At 38.8% G+C, this 24,406-nt stretch overlaps 1 protein-coding gene across 1 annotated transcript in view; it reads right to left on the reverse strand.

Annotated features, from left to right (window-relative positions):
- EHHADH (enoyl-CoA hydratase and 3-hydroxyacyl CoA dehydrogenase) overlaps positions 1-24,406 on the reverse strand; it is a 55,084-nt gene that overhangs the window by 20,115 nt on the left and 10,563 nt on the right. The window contains exons 3-5 of the mRNA XM_043875023.1: positions 18,048-18,220; positions 14,809-14,920; positions 5,789-5,893 (exon numbers count right to left, since the gene is read on the reverse strand). Coding sequence (XP_043730958.1) covers positions 5,789-5,893; positions 14,809-14,920; positions 18,048-18,220 — 390 coding nt within the window. The remainder of the gene's footprint in view (positions 1-5,788; positions 5,894-14,808; positions 14,921-18,047; positions 18,221-24,406) is intronic.

Below are 24,406 nucleotides of genomic sequence, written 5' to 3' on the forward strand. Positions count from 1 at the left end.
CCGAGCCATTACCTACCACCAACTGGGGAGATGAACACTCTGCTCTGCCTGTAGCCCAACATTCCTTCCAATTATTTTTTCTAACTCTCTTTAACCCTCTCCATCTTGCTGCCAACCTCCATAAATTGAAAAGAAACATTTTTTTAAAGAAAGAAAAAAAAAAAATCTAGGAATGTCATAAGTGCATAAAGTGAGAAACCAGTGAGAGAGAGAAAACACAGCCCACTGAGTCAGAACCATGGCTTTATTGTGGCAAAGTATACAGCCTGTCTTCTAATTGCTGAAATGTTTGCTTGCATGGCTTTTCTTATTCTTTTTTTTCTTTTTTAAATGTTTTGGCCATACCACAAGGCATGTGGGATCTTGGTTCCCCTACTCGCTCCGATGAGAACCTGCATTGCAAACAGAGTCTTAACCACTGGACCACCAAGGGAAATCCTGCTTGGTTCTTCTTAAATTTTAATTGTGCTTATTAATAGAACATATACTCATTCAATAAAAATTCAAAAGGTACAGAAGAATAAAAAGAGACATCTCCTCTGACTGCTTTTGCTGGCTAGCTAGCTCCATTCTCAGAGGCAACCGTCAATCTTTTCTTGTGAATCCTTACAGAAGTATCCTATACATAAACAGTCATAAACACACCTTTTCCCTATATAGACATTCAATCCCCCCTTTTTTGTTACACAAATGTTGAACTACTGTACACATGATTCTTTTTTATTTTATTTTATTTTAATTGGAGGCTAATTACTTTACAATATTGTGGTGGTTTTTGCCATACACAAATCAGCCATGGGTGTACCTGTGTTCCCCATCCTGAACCTCCCTCCCGCCTCCCTCCCCATCCCATCCCTCAGGGTCATCCCAGTGCACCAGCCCTGAGCACCCTGTCTCATGCATCAAACCTGGACTGGCGATCTGTTTCACATATGATAATATACATGTTTCAGTGCTATTCTCTCAAATCATCCCACCCTCGCCTTCTCCCACAGAGTCCAAAAGTCTGTTCTTTACATCTGTGTCTCTTTTGCTGTCTCACATATAGGGTCATTGTTACCATCTTTCTGTATTCCATATATATGCGTTAATATATTGTATTGGTGTTTTTCTTTCTGACTTACTTCGCTGTGTATAATAGGCTCCAGTTTCATCCACCTCATTAGAACCGATTCAAATGCATTCTTTTTAATAGCTGAGTAATATTCCACTGTGTATATGTACCACAGCTTTCTTATCCATTCATCTGCCGATGGACATCTAGGTTGCTTCCATGTCCTGGCTATTGTAAACAGTGCTGCAATGAACACTGGGGTACACGTGTCTCTTTCAATTCTGGTTTCCTCAGTGTGTTTGCCCAGAAGTGGGATTGCTGGGTCGTATGGCAGTTCTATTTCCAGTTTTTTAAGGAATCTCCACACTGTTCTCCATAGTGGCTGTACTAGTTTGCATTCCCACCAACAATGTAAGAGGGTTCCTTTTTCTCCGCATCCTCTCCAGCATTTATTGTTTGTAGACTTTTTGATAGCAGCCATTCTGACCGGCATGAGATGTTACCTCATTGTGGTTTTGAGTTGCATTTCTCTGGTAATGAGTAATGTTGAGCATTTTTTCATGTGTTTGTTAGCCATCTGTATGTCTTCTTTGGAGAAATGTCTGTTCAGTTCTTTGGCCCATTTTTTGATTGGGTTGCTTATTTTTCTGGAATTGAGCTGCAGGAGTTCCTTGTATATTTTTGAGATTCTTTGTCAGTTGCCTCATTTGCTATTATTTTCTCCCATTCTGAAGGCTGTCTTTTCACCTTGCTTATAGTTTCCTTTGTTGTGCAAAAGCTTTTAAGTTTAATTAGGTCCCATTTGTTTATTTTTGCTTTTATTTCCATTACTCTGGGAGGAGGGTCATAGAGGATCCTGCTATGACTTACGTCAGAGTGTTTTGCCTATGTTTTCCTCTAGGAATTTTATAGTTTCTGGTCTTACATTTAGATCTTTAATCCATTTTGAGTTTATTTTTGTGTATGGTGTTACAAAGTGTTCTAGTTTCATTCTTTTACAAGTGGTTGACCAGTTTTTGCAGCACCCCTTGTTAAAGAGATTGTCTTTTCTCCATAGTATATTCTTGCCTCCTTTGTCAAAAATAAGGTGTCCATATGTGCATGGATTTATCTCTGGGCTTTCTATTTTGTTCCACTGATCTATGTTTCTATCTTTGTGCCAGTACACACAAATTCTTTTTTCATTTAACAATACAATATATACTGTGGCAATCATACCATGTCAATACATAGAGTTTCTCATTCATTTTATTTTTTATTTTTATATACATAAGTTTAAGTTTAGTCGTTCAGTTGTGTCTGACTCTTTGCAACCCCATGGACTATAGCCTACCAGGCTCCTCCATCCATGGGATTTTCCAGGCAAGAGTGCTGGAGTGGATTGCCATATTCTTCTCCAGAGGATCTTACCGGCCCAGGGATCGAATCCGAGTCTCCCACATTGTAGGCAGAGGCTTTACCGTCTGAGTCACCAAGAAGTATATATATGTCTGTTCAGTTCAGTTCAGTTCAGTCACTCAGTAATGTCCGACTCTTTACAACCCCATGGACTGCAGCACGCCAGGCCTCCTTGTCCATCATCAACTCCTGGAGTTTACTCAAACTCATGTCCATTGTGTTGGTGATGCCATCCAACCATCTCATCCTCTGTAGTCCCCTTCTCCTCCTGCCTTCAATCCCTCCCAGCATCAGGGTCTTTTCCAGTGAGTCAGTTCTTTGCATCAGGTGGCCAAAGTATTGAAATTTCAGCTTTGCCATCAGTCCTTCCAATGAACACCCAAGACTGATCTCCTTCAGGATGGATTGGTTGGATCTCCTTGAAGTCCAAGGGACTCTCAAGAGTCTTCTCCAACACCACAGTTCAAAAGTATCAATTCTTCACTGCTCAGCTTTCTTTATAGTCCAACTCTCACATCCATACCTGACCACTGGAAAAACCACAGCCTTGACCAGATGGACCTTTGTTGGCAAAGTAATGTCTCTGCTTTTTAATATGCTATCTAGGTTAGTCATAAATTTCCTTTCAAGGAGTAAGCATCTTTTTATTTCATGGGTGCAGTCACCATCTGCAGTGATTTTGGAGCCCCCCCAAAATAAAGTTTGCCACTGTTTCCACTGTTTCTCCATCTATTTGCCATGAAGTGATGGGACCAGATGCCATGATCTTAGTTTTCTGAATGTTGAGCTTTAAGACAACTTTTTCACTCTCCTCTTTCACTTTCATCAAGAGGCTCTTTAGTTCCTCTTCACTCTCTGCCATAAGGGTGGTGTCATCTGCATATCTGAGGTTATTGATATTTCTCCCAGCAATCTTGATTTCAGCTTGTGCTTCATCCAGCCCAGCATTTCTCATGATGTACTCTGCATATAAGTTAAATAAGTATGGTGACAATATACAGCCTTGACGTTCTCCTTTCCCAATTTGGAACCAGTCTGTTGTTCCATGTCCAGTTCTAACTCTTGCTTCCTGACCTGCATACAGATTTCTCAAGAGGCAGGTCAGGTGGTCTGGTATTTCCATCTCTTTCAGAATTTTCCAGTTAATTGTGAGCCACACAGGCAAAGGCTTTGGCATAGTCAATAAAGCAGAAATAGATGTTTTTCTGGAACTCTCTTGTTATTTTGATGATCCAGTGGATGTTGGCAATTTGATCTCTGGTTCCTCTGCCTTTTCTAAAACCAGCTTGGACATCTGGAAGTTCACAGTTCACGTATTGCTGAAGCCTGGCTTGGAGAATTTTGAGCATTACCTTACTAGCGTGTGAGATGAGTGCAATTGTGTGGTAGTTTGAGCATTCTTTGGGATTGCCTTTCTTAAGGATTGGAATGAAAACTGACCTTTTCCATTCCTGTGGCCACTGCTGAGTTTTCCATATTTGCTGGCATATTGAGTGTAGCACTTTCACAGCATCATCTTTTAGGATTTGAAATAGCTCAACTGGAATTCCATCACCTCCACTAGCTTTGTTTGTAGTGATACTTCCTTAGGCCCACTTGACTTCACATTCCAGGATGTCTGGCTCTAGGTGAGTGATCACACCATTTTGATTATCTGGGTTGTGAAGATCTTTTTGTACAGTTATTCTGTGTATTCTTGCCACCTCTTCTTAATATCCTCTGCTTCTGTTAGGTCCATACCATTTCTGCCCTTTATTGAGCCCATCTTTGCATGAAATGTTCCCTTGGTACTTCTAATTTTCTTGAAGCGATCTCTAGTCTTTCCCACTCTATTGTTTTCCTCTATTTCTTTGCACTGATTGCTGAGGAAGGCTTTCCTATCTCTCCTTGCTATTCTTTGGAACTCTGCATTTAAATGGGTGTATCTTTCCTTTTCTCCTTTGCTTTTGGCTTCTCTTTTTTTCACAGCTATTTGTAAGGCCTTCTCAGACAGCCATTTTGCTTTTTTGCATTTCTTTTTCTTGGGGATGGTCTTGCTCCCTGTCTCCTGTACACGAACCTCCGTCCATAATTCATCAGGCACTCTGTCTATCAGATCTAGTCCCTGAAATCTATCTCTCACTTCCACTGTACTATCATTAGGGATTTGATTTAGCTCATACCTGAATGGTCTAATGGTTTTCCCTACTTTCTTCAATTTAAGTCTGAATTTGGCCATGAGGAGTTCATGATCTGAGCCACAGTCAGCTCCCAGTCTTGTTTGTGCTGACTGTATAGAGCTTCTCCATCTTTGGCTGCAAAGAATATAATCAGTCTGATTTTGGTGTTGACCATCTGGTGATGTCCATGTGTAGAGTCTTCTCTTGTGTTGTTGAAAGAGGATGTTTGCAATGACCAGTGCATTCTCTTGGCAGAACTCTATTAGCCTTTGTCCTGCTTCATTCTGTACTCCAAGGCCAAATTTTCCTGTTACTCCAGGTGTTTCTTGACTTCCTACTTGTGCATTCCAGTCCCCTATAATGAAAAGGACATCTTTTTTGGGTGTTAGTTCTAGAAGGTCTTGTAGGTCTTTATAGAACCGTTCAACTTCAGCTTCTTCAGCATTACTGGTTGGGGCATAGACTTGGATTACCATGATATTGAATGGTTTGCCTTGGAAAGGAACAGAGATCATTGAGTCGTTTTTGAGATTGCATCCAAGTACTGCATTTTGGACTCTTTTGTTGACTATGATGGCTACTCCATTTCTTCTAAGGGATTCTTGCCCACAGTAGTAGATATAATGGTCATCTGAGTTAAATTCACCCACTCCAGTCCACTTTAGTTCGCTGATTCCTAAAATGTCGACGTTCACTCTTGCAATCTCCTGTTTGATCACTTCCAATTTGCCTTGATACATGGACCTAACATTCCAGGTCCCTATGCAATATTGCTCTTTACAGCATCAGACCTTGCCTCCATCACCAGTCACATCCACAGCTGGGTGTTGTTTTTGCTTTGGCTCCATCTCTTCGTTCTTTCTGAAGTGATTTCTTCACTATACATACATACATACATACATATATATATATATTTTTTTTTTTTTTTTTCTGTATATAGGCTTAGTTGCCCTGTGCCATGGCATGTGGGATATTCCTGGACCAGGGATCAGATCCATGTCTCCTGCATTAGCAGGCAGATTCTTTACCACTGAACCACCAGGGAAGCCCTCTCATTCATTTTAAATCTGTATGACATTCTGTTTGGACATGCCATAAAATATTTAAGGAGTACTGTATTAAAATGGACATTTAACTTGTTTCCAACCTTGTGCTAGTTTTATTATTATCTTCTTACCTGAAATTCTCTGGGCAAATTTGATCGATTCTTCAATTGGGTCTGAGTTCACAATTTTATCGAGAATACCCAGCTTAAGTGCTTCATTTGCTGAAACATGTCTTCCTACAAGAAAACAAAATAGAACAGAACAATGTGAAATTAAAGCAAAAGCGTCACTCTCTCTAGTAGGAAGTTTACTTGTCCTAGATATAAACATCTATTACAAAATAAATAAGCACTACACCGATTGTTATAGTGGAAAATTACTGCAGAGGTAATCAGAAAACTTGCATTCAAGTTCCAACTCTACCTATATTATTTGTGTGAGCTATACTAGAACCACAATTTCTTCATTGGTAAATGACAATAATTATGCTTACCTGAGTAATTATGAGTATTAAGTGAAAATAAAACAGTTTCCTTACATTCTTTAAATCTCCGTAGAAGCACTTTATAAATTATAAATCTCTATATAATATATAAGAGGATTGAGTCTTTGTAATAATACAGGTAAAAAATAATAGAGGTAGTAAGAAAAGAGCAGTAGTAGTACTACCTATTCTTATACTAACATATACCAAATGTTGCCACTGATTATGAAGAGTCCTCAAACATAAATATAGTTGGATTGACAGCAGGAAAGCATTATTAACTTGATATTATATAAGATACATTCAAAATGTCACAGGAAAATAGGGTGGACCTTTGCATTTTTTGGCTACCCAGCATCTCAACTCCTTCCTTAGTTTGTGAAATTGCTAATGTGTGAGCTTTGGAACTAAAAAGGAAGCTAAAAAGGGAGTAGAGATGATCAGACAATTGTTTCTTCAGACCTGGCACCAGGGTGTGGCCCATAATCCCAAACTGGACAAATGGAGTGCTTAATTGATGGTTTTTAGCTGAAGTAAACAACAAACAAACAATCTGATTTTGCAGGTGGTGACACCTACTGTCCACCATCAGGTGGTGCCAGGAGCACCTACTGTTCATAGGTGGCACTGGCAGCCTCTGGCATAATAATAGATTGGAAGCTCTAGGGACTTACAGAAGTTTGATGAGGGTTAGCATCACTCTCAAGTTCTTCAACGGGTATAAACACGTAATTAGATCTGCATAGTCTGAAGTAGGAGGTTAAGGAATATAAGCATTCCTCAACACAAGGGCAGAGGGAGAGACAGTGACACCCAGCTCGCTTGCCAGCATCATCTGGGCTTCTGAAGTGTTTGTGCGTGCTAACTTGCTTCAGTTGTATCCAATTCTTTGCGACCCCATGGACTGTAGGCTGTAGGCCAGGCTCTTCTGTCCATGGAATTCTCCAGGCAAGAATACCAGAGTGGGTTGCCATGTTCTTCTCCAGAGGATCTTCCCAACCCAGGAATTGAACTTTCATCTCTTGTGTCTCCTGCATTGGCAGGTGGGTTCTTTACCCGTAGCGCCACCTTGGGCTTCTGAAGAGCAAGCACCGAATCAGTCTTGCAGGCACAACTCCTCCATAGTCTTCGCTGCCCTTCCAGAATGTTGGTGGATGCCATCTCTGAGACAAACCCTTCATTCCTGGTTCTTATTAGTGCTTCGGGGAACTACCAATGGGTTTTCTTGATCAGATAGACAACTCAGTGATTTTTGGCAGGGGTTACACTCTGTAACAGCAACATTTGGGCAGTCTGCTGGAAATGCCTCTGAAGGCAGGCCTCCAGATCATCTCCTCTTGGGGTGAGGAGGACAGTGAGCGGTGGGTAAGTGGCTTCAAGGGTGAAGTCTCCCAGTTATAAAACCACTTAAGTGAGGTTTGAGTGAATCAGACTCCCCACATTAAGGGGCCCAAAGGGACACAGAATGGAATGTGAAAACGTGGCTACTAAAAGGATCTTTGGGGCAACTGAACAGCGGAGACAAGAGATGCCCACAGGATGGACTGAAAATTCCTTCAGCTGTAATGATTTCTTCTGACCTGGATTTCACAGAAGTTGGGAGTACTGCTACTGTTTGTACGGAGTCAATGAGATTTCAGGTGCTTTTATTCTGTTTCAAGGACCTGAAGAGACAGCTCTGTATATCCAACCCAAATGCTCATGCTGAGATTTGAACTTGTTCTTTCTTATGCTGCTCTGAGTGTAGACAATAACCACTGTTCAATCTAATGAGAGCCAAACCTTGATCTACTACAAAGAGACTGGGGCAACTTGAAGTTGAGACTTCTCCAAGCCAGGTAATCTCATTTTTTTTTTTCCAGTTTCCTTTGTGGCTTCTTTTCCAACCTTCAGAAAAAAATTTCTACACAGAACCCTTGCCAGATACCATTTTAAAGTCCCCCTAAAATTATAGAGACTACTTAAAAAAACAGGTATATGATTCTAATGTTAGCATTCTTCTCACTCATTGTGACCTTTTCTGTGCAAATCAAAATCCATCATATTCTTACTGCTTTTACCTCTTCTCTCCATCATGTTAAAAATAGTGATATTTCTATAAGCAGCAGTGTTTTGAAAAAAGTGAATCCTAGACCACTTTTTTGCTTTTTGTCAAAGAAGCCAGGTTCCTTCCTGATTTCCTTCAAGATATCCTTACCTTTCAGGCTTAATACTGAAAGCAGGAACACACAATTCCTCAGTATTCCTCCAAATGCTTTAATTTCTATCAACATAAACCTTAGAATTCACAGACTCATTTCACACTGTTATGAATTCCCACCAAATTTTATGCTTCTCTGCTTCCTTTCTATTTTACCCTTTACAGAATGAACCCTCTCGTGTGCTTTGAATTTCTGTAGTATGTTGTGTTGACTGTAAGCATTCTCTTGTGAATTCTGCATTAGGGACTTAGAACAGTTCACATTCTTTTTTTTTTTTTTTTTAGTTCACATTCTTAAAATTACAGTTACCCTACCATTGTAAATTAAAGCAATTTCTAATCTATTTTATTGAAGACAAAAAATTTAGTTTTCCTAACTCCCCTTTCAAGTGCTATAGAATTTATAACACCTCCTCATTCAAAGGAGAAAAAAGCCATTTTAGACTTTAGTCTAAACTATATATTAGTAACCGTATAAATTATACATTATTAATGATATACTAGTAATAATATAGACTCACATTATTTTCTAATTTGGACCATGAGTGCATAGTTCTGTATTGTAGTTTCTGTGTCAAAGCACAAGTGTTTTGATTAGTAGTTCTCAAAATTTTTAGTCTTGGGACCCCTTTGTACTCTTAAAAATTATGGAATACTCTAAAGAGGTTTTGATTATGTGGGCTATTTCTATCAATATTTACTATATTAGAAATCATAACTGAGAACTTTAAAAATGTGCCTTCATTAAATCACTTTAAAATAATCATGATAAACCTATTACATATAAACATTAATAATTTTATGCACATAATCCTACTTTAAAAATTTAGTGAGCAAAGTGTCATTGTTATATATATTTTTTTAATTTCTTTAATTTCTGGCTTAATAGAAGATAGCTGGGTTTTCATTTTTGCTTCTGCATTCAATCTGTTTTGATACGACATGGTATAATATAACCTCTGGAAAATTCCACTGTATATTTGTGAGAAAATGAGAGTGGAAAATGCAAATAACATCTTATTATTATGAAAACAGTTCTGACTTCAAGGACTGCCTCCCCTCCAGCCCCCTGTACCCCACACAACAGTCTTAGGTACACCTAGGAGTCTGTGGGTCACACTTTAACAACTCCTGATTTGGACCACATTTAAAGACCATGTAGCATCTTAGTATATGAATGTTCCATACATTTAGAATTTATTTGTGACTGGAGTGATTTTAGCTATTTGAGAGTAACCTTTTGTTGTATTTTGTTTTTATCCTTCCTTTGGAAGCTTGCAGGATTCTATTTCCTGGAAGTTTAAAATCTTTATCAAAACACAAGGCATTGATATTTCATCAGATCTTCCAGGAAAATGGTGTGCTGGCTAAAATACAATCTCTGATTCTTTTATGTATCTGAAGAGTTTCTTCTATTTTTCCCTTTGATTATTGCTTCTCCCATTTTTGCTTTGTGCTCTGGAAGCGTTTATTATTCGTAGCAGAGACCTCTATTACAGACCTTCCATGTCTGCTGCCTTCATTTACATTTTATGTATCTTTTAAAAAAATTCTTCTGAATTCTTTAAGTGGGTATCTATCCTCCGTGTTGCTGATTCAGTAGTCTGTTCTATTGCATCCTTTTTCTAATGCTTCAGAAATTATTTTGGCTAACATATTGATTTTAAACAGGTTTTTTATTTAATAAATAATATATTTTCTTTTCTAATTCAGAATATTGTGAATTTTATAACCTTTTTCTTTTCTTTAATCTGTTTCAACAGACTCACATTTATGTTTCATTTTTCTAATGTTGTAGAATATTTTCATAGATTTTAGGTTGAGTGTTAAAAGTTTTGTCTGTTAGTTTGTCTTAGTCATGAATTAATGTTTGCTCATATGTATTACTGGTGACTGGGAGCCCCGGGTACTAAAACTTGCCCTTAATATCTTATTTGAATAAAGAGAAAACCCACCTGGACCAACTAAATCTGAAAGGCTGGCAGGATAAAGATATCACTTGCAATTTCTCCCTCAGTACCCTGGGTGTGCTTCAGTGAACAAGGGAGATGGGACCTAGAAAACGACAGCAGAAGGAAGGACAGGGCACTTGTAGTTCTCCACCTCTGAATGGACGGAAAACACCAGGGATGAACTACAATGTGCCCAAGCACATCTTTTATGGTTACTGCTGAAGATTCAGTTATTTCAGATGGCATTTTAGGGAAATTGTGGAGAAGCGGCAGTTGTTGTAATTGCTCCACTTTTCCAGTATTACCTCTCATGGTTTTCAGAAGAACAGAAAATGTTAGCTAAAGGTTAATTTAATCTAAATTTATTTACATATCAATTTCCTACAGGGCAGTGCCTACAAAGCTGGTGTTTTTCCCCATTAACATCAGTAGGGAATCTTCAACTTCTAGTAACAACTTTTTTTCTTTTTAGCATCCTTTCTCAGGAAAAATGTTTTCCAGAAGCAAGATGTCAGGAATCTAAAATAGGTCAGCAAACTGTGCTCCTTCCAGAGGGTCGGAGAGAGAATCCATTTCCTTGGCTTTTCTAGTCTCTAAAGGCTGCCCACATTTATTCTTCTCTTCCTCCATCTTCAAAGCCAATTTGTACCATCTTCTTTCCTCTCTGACCTCTCTCCTTACACTGCTAAGGACCCTTGAGATAAGCTGGGCCCACTAGAAAATCCAGAATAATCTCACATCTTAAGACTCTTAATTTAATCACATTTGCAAGGTCCCTTTTGAACATAAGATAATATATTCACAGGTTCTAGGGATTAGGACATGGACATCTTAGAGAGGGGCATGGTTATGCCTACCACAGTTACCATTTATAAAATATCTCCTAGGTGACAGGTACTCTACCAGAAGCATGTCATGTAATTTCATTATTCCTTAGAACAACTATGTGGTTGTTTTACTGATGAGAAAATGAAGACCAAGATGAGTTTGGATGATCTTGCTTCTAAATTCCAGGCCAGTCTATCCAACTGTCTACTTGACAACTCCACTTGGATGTCAAACTTAACATGTCCAAAACTAAGCACTTGCAATTCTTCCCTACAACCTGTTCTACCAGCAGAAATCCCAGTCTTGGTAGTGGCACCATCCTTCCAGCTGCTCAGGTCATTTGAATCATTCTTCTCTCTCCTCTCTCTCAGCTCTACATTTGATAGGTCACAAAATCCCGGTTGGCTCAAAATATACTCAGAATTTGACTGTGTCACACCATTTACATTGTTACCACTTAGGTCTACATTTCCATCATGGCTTCCTTGGATTATTAAAGCAGCCTTCTAATCAGTCTTCCTATTTCTGCCCTAACCTCCCATCAGTATATTTTCAATAGCCAGAGTGATCTTGTAAAACACATAAGTGACAGCATGTTACTCTTCTGCTTAAAACACTCCAATGCTTTTCTACCTCATTTGGCAGAAAAGTCAAAGTTCTCACTATGATCTTCAAGGCCTTATAGGATGTGACTTCACCCGAACTACTCTTTCCCTTATCACCTCACTCTAGCGTCATTGACCTTCTTCCTATTCTTTGAAATTTCCAAGTGAGCCCTACCTCAGGGCTTGGTATTTGCTATTTTCTCCATGTGAAATATCTTCCACTAGATATTGGCAAAACAAGCTTCCTCCATCCCTCAGGTCTTCACTCACATTCATTTCGTAGGAAAGCCTTTCCTAGCTATCCTACCTATAAAATTTTACCCACCCCCCAGCCTATCATTTCACATTGCCCTTTTCTGCTTTATGTTTTCTCCTCAGCACTTGTCTCCATCGAATCAACCTGATATATTACTTAACTAATAGGTAGCCATGGCATTTAGCACGAGTAGACAGCATGGTAGCTGGTCACCAAACCTGCCATGTGTTTGACCTCTGGGTATTTAAGCTCCCCTCACAAGCTGAATAGGAAAGACTTTTATAATCAATAGGATAATTCAGAAAAGATGGCATGGGACTCCAAAGCTAGGTCATAAAAGACACTGCAGTCTTTGCCATGCTCCCTCTTGGACCAGTCACGCTAGAGGAAGCCAGCTTCCATGTTGTGAGGAGATACAGGAAACTCTAGGGAGAGGCCCACGTGGAGAGAAAATGAAGCTTCTGCCATTGTCAACAGGAACCAGCCATTCATGTGACGGAGCCGTCTCAGAAGTAGATGCTCCAGCCCCATTCAACTTTTCAGATGACTGTGGACCCAATCGGTGTCTTGGCTACAACCTCAAGAGAACCCTTGAGCTAGAACTCAACTAAGCTGTTCCAAAATTACTAACCCACAGAAACAAGGGAAGAAAAAACACTGCCAATCAAACCATGACTCCAATGAATATGAGTCATCTTGGGTTCAAAGATGTGAATACCACTGTGCATTTTTGAACAGATGAAATATAATAATGATAATTATTCTTATTGTTGCTGTTTTCTATATATAATCTCTATAAGGGCAGGAGTTTTGGTAGGTCTGATTTGCTGCTATAGGTCCACTGCCTGCAACAAGGCCCAGCACGTGAGAAAAAAATTAAACAGCTATTGCATAAGTAAATAAAAATTAATTTGTACAAAGCATACTGTTCATATGTACCACAGCTGGGATTCAAGCTCAAGTCTTTTTTTTTTTTTTCCATTTATTTTTATTAGTTGGAGGCTAATTACTTTACAATATTGTAGTGGTTTTTGCTGTACATTGACATGAATCAGCCATGGATTTGCATGTGTTCCCCATCCTGAATCCCCCTCCCACCTCCCTCCCCATCCCATCCCTCTGGGTCATCCCAGTGCACCAGACCCAAGCACTTGTCTCATGCATCCAACCTGGGCTGGTAATCTGTTTCACCCTTGATAATACACATGTTTCGATGCTGATCTCTCGAAACATCCCACCCTCGTCTTCTCCCACAGAGTCCAAAAGTCTGTTCTGTACATCTGTGTCTCTTTTTCTGTTTTGCATATAAGGTTATCGTTACCATCTTTCTAAATTCCATATATATGTGTTAGTATACTGTATTGGTCTTTATCTTTCTGGCTTACTTCACTCTGTATAATGGGCTCCAGTTTCATCCATCTCATTAGGACTGGTTCAAATGAATTCTTTTTAATGGCTGAGTAATATTCCATGGTATATATGTACCACAGCTTCCTTATCCATTCGTCTGCTGATGGGCATCTAGGTTGCTTCCATGTCCTGGCTATTATAAATAGTGCTGCGATGAACATTGGGGTGCACGTGTCTCTTTCAGATCTGGTTTCCTCAGTGTGTATGCCCAGCAGTGGGATTGCTGGGTCGTATGGCAGTTCTATTTCTAGTTTTTTAAGGAACCTCCACACTGTTCTCCATAGTGGCTGTACTAGTTTGCATTCCCACCAACAGTGTAAGAGGGTTCCCTTTTCTCCACACCCTCTCCAGCATTTATTGTCAATCTCAGGTCTTTAATTCTAAAGCTTGTGCTCTTTTTATTGCCTATTCCTTGGGATACAGTCTGTTACCAAGATGTTCATCTTATTTTTACTAAATCCTCCTGTTTTACTAGAAAGTCAGATATAGGAATAATAATATATAGCTAACATGTATTACCATGTCTCCGACTGTTCTAAGCACACTGTATTCATTAATGCATCTGATCTTCATCATACCACCATATGGTAGGTACTGCTGTTATAAACATTTATGAGGAAACTATGGCACAGAGAGGTAAAGTGATTGACCCAAAGTCTCATATTATTTCTGTTTGGAGTAAACAGTGATGCATGTGCTATCTTCCAACCTTACTTCAACTGGAAATATCTTTTATGTCTTTTAATATTTGGTAAATGCAGGGTTTCTAAGGGCTTCTTTGGTGGCTCAGCTGGTAAAGAATCTGCTTGCAACGCAGAAGACCCTGGTTTGATGCCTGGGTTGGGAAGATCCATTAGAGAAGGGGTAGGCTACCCACCCCAGGATTCTTGGACTTCCCTGGTGGCTCAGCTGGTAAAGAATCCACCTGCAATGTGGGAGACATATTTTCTAGTGTTGCATTGTTCACATTCCCTATTGAAAGATTACAACTTCTATTTGAAGCTAATATCTTCACACCTGGGAAATGAAAAATTCAGTCATTTTCTAACTAAAACTTGAAATCTTTCCTTGGAAATTCTAATTTTAGTTCTTGTTTTATATTATGATTTCTAAGTAAGATCTGAATATAATGCACCCTATGCAAAAGCAGTGTCTATGAGTAGACTCTTAAACGTGATTAGGGCTTTGTATATACTTTCATCTAGAAGGCACACATATTTGATCTTCATGGTAACTTTTGAGAAGCTCTCAGGAAAGATATTCTTTCCATTTTAGAGATGAGAAAATGGACATCAAAGAGGTTAAAGTATCCTCATAACATTAAATCGGTAGGAGACTATCAAGCCAGAATGTTTCTAAATCCTTGTCCATTTCCTCACATTGATCCAGGCTGCCATTGGCAGAGTTAGTACTCACCTGAGATAATCAAGTCAAGTGCAGCAGGCACTCCAATAAGTCTGGGGAGAAGTTGGGTTCCTCTTGCACCAGGAAGGACTCCTAGTGTGACTTCTGGGAAGCCAACTTGAGCCTATCAAAGATTGAAGGTATAAAGGTCGTTAGAATGAGATGATACATTCAGAGTCAAGGCAAGCATTCCCTTGGGTTTCTCACACCCTCAAAAACAAACATTGTTGCATAGAATTCAGTGAAAGTTTCTACAGAGGAAATCAGTGTATACCCTCTCCTTTAATAATAGCAAAAACAGAACTGTGCCATTGCTAAGTCTTCATGTTGAAATACATCCCAGCTCCTTACACACTTTCTTCTCTGATTCTATTATGACCTGTCTCAGCCAACCCAAATAATAATCTCCAGAAACAGCTCTATGGAGCCCTGAAGGAGCCAAGCAGCCAAGAAATTTTTTAAAAAATCCAAAAATTGGGAAAGAATATTTTCTAATCATATGTCTGGACTATATAAAGAACTTTTAAAACTCAACAGTAAAAACACAAATGATCCAATTAAGATGGGCAAAGCATCTGAACAGACATTTCTCCAAAAAGATACAAATGGCTAATAAACACATGAAAAGATGTGCAATATCATTAGCTGTCAGGGAAATACAAATCAAAACTACCAGATACCACTTCATAACCATTAGGATGGCTGTAATTAAAAAAAAAAAAAAAAGACAGACAATAACAAGTTTTAGAGAGGATGTGGAGAATACAAAACTCTCATACATTGCTGGTGGGAATGTAAAATGCCACATTCACTTTGGAAAACAATTTGGCAGTTTCTCAAAGATTAACCATAGAGTTTCCATATGACCCAGCTATATAAGATCATGGTATCTGATCCCATCACTTCAAGGCTAATAGATAGGGAAAAAAGTAGAAACAGTGGTAGATTTTATTCTCTTTGGGCTCCAAAATAACTGCAGATGGTGACTTCAGCCATGAAATTAAAAGACACTTGTTCCTTGAAAGAAAAGCTATGACAAACGTAGATTGTGTATTAAAAAGCAGAGACATCACTTTGCCTACAAAGGTTCATCTAGTCAAAGATGTAGTTTTTCCAGTAGTCACATACAGATGTGAGAGTTGGACCATAAAGAAGGATGAGCTCTGAAGAACTGATGCTTTCAAACTGTGGTGCTGGAGAAGACTCTTGAGAGTCTCTTGGGCAGCAAGGAGATCAAACCAGTCAATCCTAAAGGAAATCAACCCTAAATATTCATTAGAACTGATGCTGAAGTTGGGGCTTCAATACTTTGGCCAACTGATGTGAAGAGCCAACTTATTAGAAAAGACCCTGATACTGGGAAAGATTGAGGGCAGGAGGAGAAGTGGGTGACAGAGGATGAGAAGGCTGGATGACATCACCAATTCAATGGACATGAGTTTGAGCAAACTCTGGGAGATAGTGAAGGACAGAGAAGCCTGGCATGCTGCAGTCCATAGGGTCACAGAGAGTCAGGTACAACTTAGCAACTGAACAACAACAACCCACCTATTCCACTCCTATATACATAACCAAAAGAAATGAAAACACGCCCACAAAAAAAATTTGTGCAAAAATTTTCATAGCATCATTATTTACAAATCCAAGAAAGGAGAAACAATCCAAATGTCCATCAAGTAATGAATGGATAAAGAAAATATGGTATATCCATAAAAAGAAATATTCAGTCATGGGAAGGAATGAAATACTAATGACATGCTACAATGAAAAAAATAATGCTGAGTGGAAAAAAACAGACACAATATATTATACGGTTCCATTTTCATGAAATGTCTATGTCAGGGAACGTTTAACAGGAGGATTCCTACATGCTGTTTCTCATAAATCCTCTGTTCCTTATCAGTCCCTGGCAACAGGAACGAGTGGAACAGCAAGCCACTCCCAGGACTGAGGTTATATTAAGTGATAATAATATATTGATGCTTATGGGCATGCAATGTATAATGATATAATTTGTGACAATAACAATATAAAGCAAGTGTATAACAGAACTGTAAGGGAGCAAATTTTTTGCATACTATTGAACCTAAGTTGGTATGAATCTGAACTAGTTTATTGCAAATTAAGATGTTAATTATAATCCCCAGGGCAACCACCACTAAGAAAATAACTAGAAAATATACAGTAAAAGAAAAGATAAGAGAATTAAAAGGGTACCAAAACTTGTCCATTTAATAAAAAGAAAAGTATTAATGGAGGAATTGAAGAATTAAAAGAAATATAAGATGTAGAAAACAAATAGGAAAATGGCCAAAGTCCTTCCTAATCAGTAATTATGTTAAATGTAAATAAATGGTAGACACTGGTAGAATGGATAAAAAATATCTAATAATAATTTAAATATGGTATTAGTAGAAAATAGAATATAAGTGAAGTACAGTAAAATTCCATAGTTTTTTTTTTTTAAAGAAAGGTTGCAAAGAAAAATAAATGTAAGAAAAAATGTGACACAGGAAAAGGATCAGAATGAAAAAAGATAAAATGTTAATAGCAGTTATTTCTGAACTGTGAGTTTATGGTGACCTTAATATAAAGATGACTTTCTTGTATTTTACAGTCTATTACAATGATGAATATTATCTTTATTATCAGAAAATATATTACTTATAAAAGTATTACTGTTGTAAGGCAGGCATCACAAACTTCAATCTATATGTCTAATAACCTAAATTAAATCTATTTTCAGAAATAAATGGATTTACTAGTTGTGTGCTGTTTTCAATTGGAACTTGTCTTCTTAAGTACTAATAATTATGAGACCACAAAACTGAAATGTTTGATATAAGAAATGAAAATTTAAATAAACATGCATACTCAGAAGTTAAGTCCAAATATTTAATACTTCCTACTGTATAAGCATGGCTTAGTGAAATTTGATGTGGGCAATAGCACTGTACAGGAGTTCTCCCTTATCTAGTGGTTCACAGGGAGGGCCAAGGGCTAGTGAAGCATCAGTCACAGGTCAGGGTAGCAGCTATTTATCAACTAGAATGGACATAATTCAACATTTCAACAACAAGTACCACTATACTGGTATATAATAGCTGAACACCAGTGCTAGAAATGTCTGAGAGTTGTCAACCAGTAACCTAACCATTTACAGTGATCACCCCTGATGCTTATGACAACATTTAATGCTTGCTTTAAAGAGAAGCTCCTACATAAATTCCTGTATGGATCCCCTCTCTTACCTCTGCATGGGCAATTCTATAGTGACAGCCCAGGGCCAGCTCTAGTCCCCCTCCTAAAGCCACCTTTTGGATAGCTGCCACCACGGGTTTCTTGTTTCTCTGTATTTCATCTACTATATCTCCCAGGTATATGCCAAAGTTCTGACGAGTTTTGAATTGTCTAATATCAGCACCTAAGAACACAGAGAAAAGGAAAAAAGAGAGTTGAGGAAGGCTTAGGCTTTGCTATTTAACAATAGACTATCAGATAGCACTTAAGGAATCTCAGATCTCTTTGGATCCCTGAAACACTTTATCCTTTGGCTGCAGACGCAGTAAAGCAACAAGTAACCTGAAAAATGTAGAAGGATATGAAAGTCATCAAATATTTATCAGAAGTCTTATAATCTAAAATCTGTTTTTCCACATGACAGTAATAACTCTACCTTCAGAAAAATTTGCAAGTTCGGAGAAAGGAAGCAAAGATTCTGAGATTGAGTTAGCCCCTCCCCATTTTTGGCATGATATTGCTCAACAACTCTTTTCACAGCCATTTAGACCCGTATCTTTTTTAAGGGCATCAGTTCAGTTCAGTTCAGTTCAGTTCAGTCACTCAGTTGTGTCCAACTCTTTGCGACCCCATGAATTGCAGCACGCCAGACCCCCCTATCCATCACAAACTCCCAGAGTTTACTCAAACTCATGCCCATCGAGTCGGTGATGCCATCCAGCCATCTCATCCTCTGTCGTCCCCTTCTCTTCCTGCCCTCAATCCCTCCCAGCATCACGATCTTTTCCAATGAATCAGCTCTTCACATGAGGTGGCCAAAGTATTGGAGTTTCAGCTTCAGCATCAGTCCTTCCAATGAACACCCAGGACTGATCTCCTTTAGGATGGACTGGTTGGATCTCCTTGCAGTCCAAGGGACTCTCAAGAGTCTTCTCCAACACCACAGTTCAAAAGCATCAATTTTTCGGCACTCAGCTTTCTTTATAGTCCAACTCTCACATCCATACATGACCACTGGAAAAACCATAGCCTTGACCAGACGGACCTTTGTTGGCAAAGTAATGTCTCTGCTTTTTAATATGCTATCTAGGTTGGTCATAACTTACCTTCCAAGGAGTAAGCATCTTTTCATTTCATGGCAGAATCACCATCTGCAGTGATTTTGGAGGCCAAAAATGTAAAATCTGACACTGCTTCCACTGTTTCCCCATCTATTTCCCATGAAGTGATGGGACCAGATGCCATGATCTTAGTTTTCTGAATGTTGAGCTTTAAGCCAACTTTTTCACTCTCCTCTTTCACTTTCATCAAGAGGCTTTTTAGATCCTCTTCACTTTCTGCCATAAGGGTGGTGTCATCTGTATATCTGAGGTTATTGATATTTCTCCTGGCAATCTTGATTCCAGCTTGCATCAGTTATTACAATATAAAACCTCATAAAATGCAGACATATTTGTGAGTTATATGTTGATCAACCAGGTTAGAATTACATTTTTCTGATAGACTCTTTTGCAATCAATGAAAGTAACATTTACTGGTTTTCCTAGTTACAAAAATAATACTCATTATAAAGGGACTTCCCCCATGACCCAACAGGTGAAAATTCTGCCTGCAATCAGGAGACACAGGAGACACGGGTTGGATCCCTGGATCAGGAAGATCCCTTGGAGAAGGAAATGGCAACCCACTCCAGTATTCTTGCCTGGAAAATCCCATGGACAGAAGGAGCCTAGCTGGCTACAGTCCATGGAGTTGCAAAGAATCGGACCACAACTGACAGATCAAACATATCCATTATAGAAATTTTGAAAAATACACAAGATTATAAAGGACATTAATATTACTCCAAATATCACCACACAGAGATAACAATGTAATATTTTGGTGAAGTCTGTTTTTTCCCAATGCATATATGTAAATTACTTTGTGATCTTAAGTAGCCTCACAGAATGAGTTGGGAGATGTACTGGACTGAATAGTGTCCACCTGGAACCCATGGATATGATCTTATTTGGAAATACAGTCTTTGCAGATATAATCAGGTAAAGAAGAGGTCATACTGGATTAGGATGGGTCTGTGTAAGATCAGGGAAATATGGACACAGAGGAGAAAGCCAAAAGAAGACAGAGGCAGGGATAGGAGCAATGCAGCAATAAGCCAAGGAATGCTAAGGATTGCCAGCCACCAAGGAACTAGAAGAGGCAAGGAAGGAGACTTCCCTAGAGCCTTTGGAGAAAGAATGGCCTTGCAGGACTTCCCTGTTGGCTAAGTGGTAAAGAATCTGCCTTCCAGTGCAGGAGACATGGGTTCTCCCACATGACACAGAGCAACTAAGCCTGTGTGCCGCAACTATTGAGGCTGTGCTCTAGAACCCTGGAGCTACAACTACCAAAGCCCATGTGCCCTAGAGCCTGTTCTGTACAAGAGAAGCCACCACAATGAGAAGTCCGTGCACACACCTAGAAAGTAGCCTCCTCTCACCACAACTAGAGAAAAGCCCAGGCAGCAGTGAAGACCTAGCACAGCCAAAAATAAACAAATAAGGCTGTATATTGTCACCCTGCTTATTTAACTTATATGCAGAGTACATCAAGTGAAATGCCAGGCTGGATGAAGCACAAGCTAGAATCCAGATTGTCAGGAGAAATACTAATAATCTCAGATATGCAGATGACACCACCCTTATGGCAGAAAGCAAAGAGGAACTAAAGAGCCTCTTGATGAAGGTGAAAGAAGAGAGTGAAAAAGCTGGCTTAAAACTCAACATTCAGAAAACTAAGATCATGGCATCTGGTCCCATCACTTCATGGCAAATAGATGGGGAAAAAATAGAAACAGTGACAGACTGTATTTTCTTGGGCTCCAAAATCACTGCAGACAGTGACTGCAGCTATGAAATGGCTTGCTCCTTGGAATTAAAGATGCTTGTGCCTTGGGAGAAAAGTTATGACAAACCTAGACAGCGTATTAAAAAGCAGAAACATCACTTTGCTGACAAAGGTCTACATAGTCAAAGCCATAGTTTTTCCAGTAGTCACACACAGAGGTGAGAGTAGGACCATAAGGAAGGCTGAGCACCGAAGAACTGATGCTTTCAGACTGTGGTGCTGGAGAAGACTCTTGAGAACCCCCACCTTGGACAGCAAGGAAATCAAACCAGTCAATCCTAAAGGAAATCAACACTGAATATTCATTGGAAGAACTGATGCTGAAGCTGACGCTCCAGTACTATACTTTGGTCAACTGATGCGAAGAGCTGACTCACTGGAAAAGACTTTGATGCTGGGAGAGATTGAGTACAGGAGGAGAAGGGGATGACAGAGGATGAGATGACTGCATGGCATCACCTACACAATGGACATGAATTTGAGCAAACTCCCGGAGGTGGTAAAGGACAGGGAAGCCTGGCGTGCTGTAGTCCATGGTGTTGCAGAGTCAGACATGACTTAGCCACTGAACAACAACAACAAAAGAATGGCCTTGCAGATATCTTGATTTGAACTTTAAGCCTTGGAATGCTGAGAGAATAAATTTCTGCCGTTGTAAGTCACTTGAGTTTGTGCTCATTTGTTATAGAAGACCCAGAAAACTAATTTAGACAGTGTTCCCTCTTATTTTTATCCTCTGTTTGTGTAAAATTAGAATAATATTTCTCTTGACTTTTCAATTAGAGGTTACCAATGAAGTCATTTGCGACTTGACTTTACCGTGTGAAATTTTTGATTACTGATTCAATTTCTTTAATGGTTTTCTATTTCTCCTTGAGTCAATTTTGTAAGCTCTATTTTTCTACTTGTTCATATTATCTTCTTTACTGGCTAGAGCATCTGTAGTGATATCCCTTTTGTCATTCTTTATACACAGTGTTTGTACCTTCTCTTTTTTTTTTAAGTCTCTCTGAAGCTTTATCAATTTTATTGTTATTACTAGTCAAAGAACCTTTGACATTATTGTTCTCGTGATTCACATTTGTTTTCTATTTTAGTAATTTCCCCTCCATCATTTCCTTCCTTCTACTTCATTGGATCTGTTTTATTGCTTGTTTTGTCAGTCCCTTGATAATGACACTTAACATAATAGTTTCAGTCTTTTTTTTTTTTCTGACTTATACCTTTCAGGCTATACATTTCCTGCCAAGCTGTGCTTTGGCTGTATGCCTCAAGTTTTATATGTTGTTTTTATTATCATTCAGGTCAAAATATATTCTAAATTGCATTATGATTTTTGCTTTGGCTAAAAGGTTATTAAGAAATGAATTTATTTTCCAAACACATGAGAATCTTTAGTTATATTTTTGCTATTGGTTTCTAGCTTGATCGTATTGTTGTCAGAGAACACAGTCTAAATGAAATTTACTGAGATAAGCTTTCGTGGTCCAGTACCTGATCAATTTTTGTAAATGTGGCAGATTGGAGCATATATATTTTCCACTTGTTGGGTACATTGTTCTACCTAAGTCCATTAAGTCAAACCTGATAATTCCAGTGCTTTTCCAGGACGGTTATTTTTTCTGCTTCTGAACTCTCCTACATTCTCTCCTACCTCCTTTTCTTTACAAGAAATATCAGTTCTGATTTTTCATAATTCTGATCCTTCATTCCATGCCTCAAAGTCACCATCGTGGACTCCCAAGCTTAAGTTTTCAAACAGCTGAATCAGCTATTTAATAGCTAGTAAAAGTTTGGCACATTTTTAAATCTCTCTTAGGTTCAGCCTTGTCATCAGGAGATGAAAATTGTAGGATTTACTGAGGATTAGTACACCGACTCAATGGACATGAACAGGGAAGCCTGGCATGCTGCAGTTCATGGGGTCGCAAAGAATTGAACACAACTGAGCGACTGAAAAACAACTGAGGATTAAAATTTAAAGTATGTAAAAATATTACTATTTCCATTGTTAATAAATAAGTCACACAGTACTGGTACATAGCAGGTAAATTAAATGGTAATTATTATAAACTTTAAAATATTTCTTGTCACGATTTCAACATCTATTTCTTCTTATACTACTACTGATATACATTAAGCTCCTCTGGTTAAAAAAAAAAGAAGAAGAAGAAAAAGGAAAAAAATTCCTCTGGCTACAGTAAGAATAAATGGGCCTTCATATTCATGCAACTTTTGCCAACAGTGTAATATATTCATTTGGGAAAAGAAGAAAAGGTGCCACAAATATCATGAATAAATCATCACTTCAGATGCTTTGGCCATATTTTGTCACTATGTTTGCATCTTCACAGGATAATTTTTTTTTAATTTTTTTATTGAAGGATAATTGCTCCACAGAATTTTGTTGTTTTCTGTCAAACCTCAACATGAATCAGCCAAAGGTATACATATATTCCCTCCCTTTTCAACCTCCCTCCATCTCCCTTCCCATCCTACCCCTCTAGGTTGATACAGAGTCCCTGTTTGAGTTTTCTGAGCCATACAGCAAATTCCTGTTGGCTATCTATTTTACATATGGCAATCTAAGTTTCCATGTTACTCTTTGCATACATCTCCCCTCTCCTCCCCTCTCCCCATGTCCATAAGTCTATTCTCTATGTCTGTATCTCCATTGTTGGCCTGCAAATAAATTCTTCAGTACCATTTTTCTAGATTCCATACATATGCATTAGAATATGGTATTTATCTTTCTCTCTCTGCACACTTCACTCTGTGTAATAGACTCTAGGTTCATCCACCTCATCAGAACTGATTCAAATGCGTTCCTTTTTATGGCTGAGTAATATCCATTGTGTATATATACCACAACTTCTATATCCATTCATCTGTCAAAAGACATCTAGGTTGCTTCCATCTTCTAGCTATTGTAAATATTGCTGCAATGAACAATGGGATACACGTGTCTTTTTCAATTTTGGTTTCCTCAGGGTATATGCCTAGGAATGGGATTGCTGGATCATATGGTGGTTTTATTCCTAGTTTTTTAAGGAATCACCATACCATCTTCCATAGAGGCTGTATCAACTCACATTCCCACCAACAGTGCAAGAGCATTCCCTTTTCTCCAAACCCTCTCCAGCATTTATTGTTTGTAGACTTTTTGATGATGGCCATTCTGATTGGTGTGAGGTGATATCTCATTGTGGTTTTGATTTGCATTTCTCTAATAATGGAGAAGGCAATGGCAACCCATTCCAGTACTCTTGCCTGGAAAATCCCATGGACGGAGGAGCCTGGTAGGCTGCAGTCCATGGGGTCGCTAAGAGTCAGACATGACTGAACAACTTCACTTTCACTTTTCACTTCCATGCATTGGAGAAGGAAATGGCAGCCCACTCCAGTGTTCTTGCCTGGAGAATCCAAGGACAGGGGAGCCTGGTGGGTTTCCGTCTATGGGGTCGCACAGAGTTGGACACAA

The sequence above is a fragment of the Cervus elaphus genome, chromosome 19 (assembly GCF_910594005.1).
Source record: "Cervus elaphus chromosome 19, mCerEla1.1, whole genome shotgun sequence".
Lineage (NCBI taxonomy): Eukaryota > Metazoa > Chordata > Mammalia > Artiodactyla > Cervidae > Cervus > Cervus elaphus.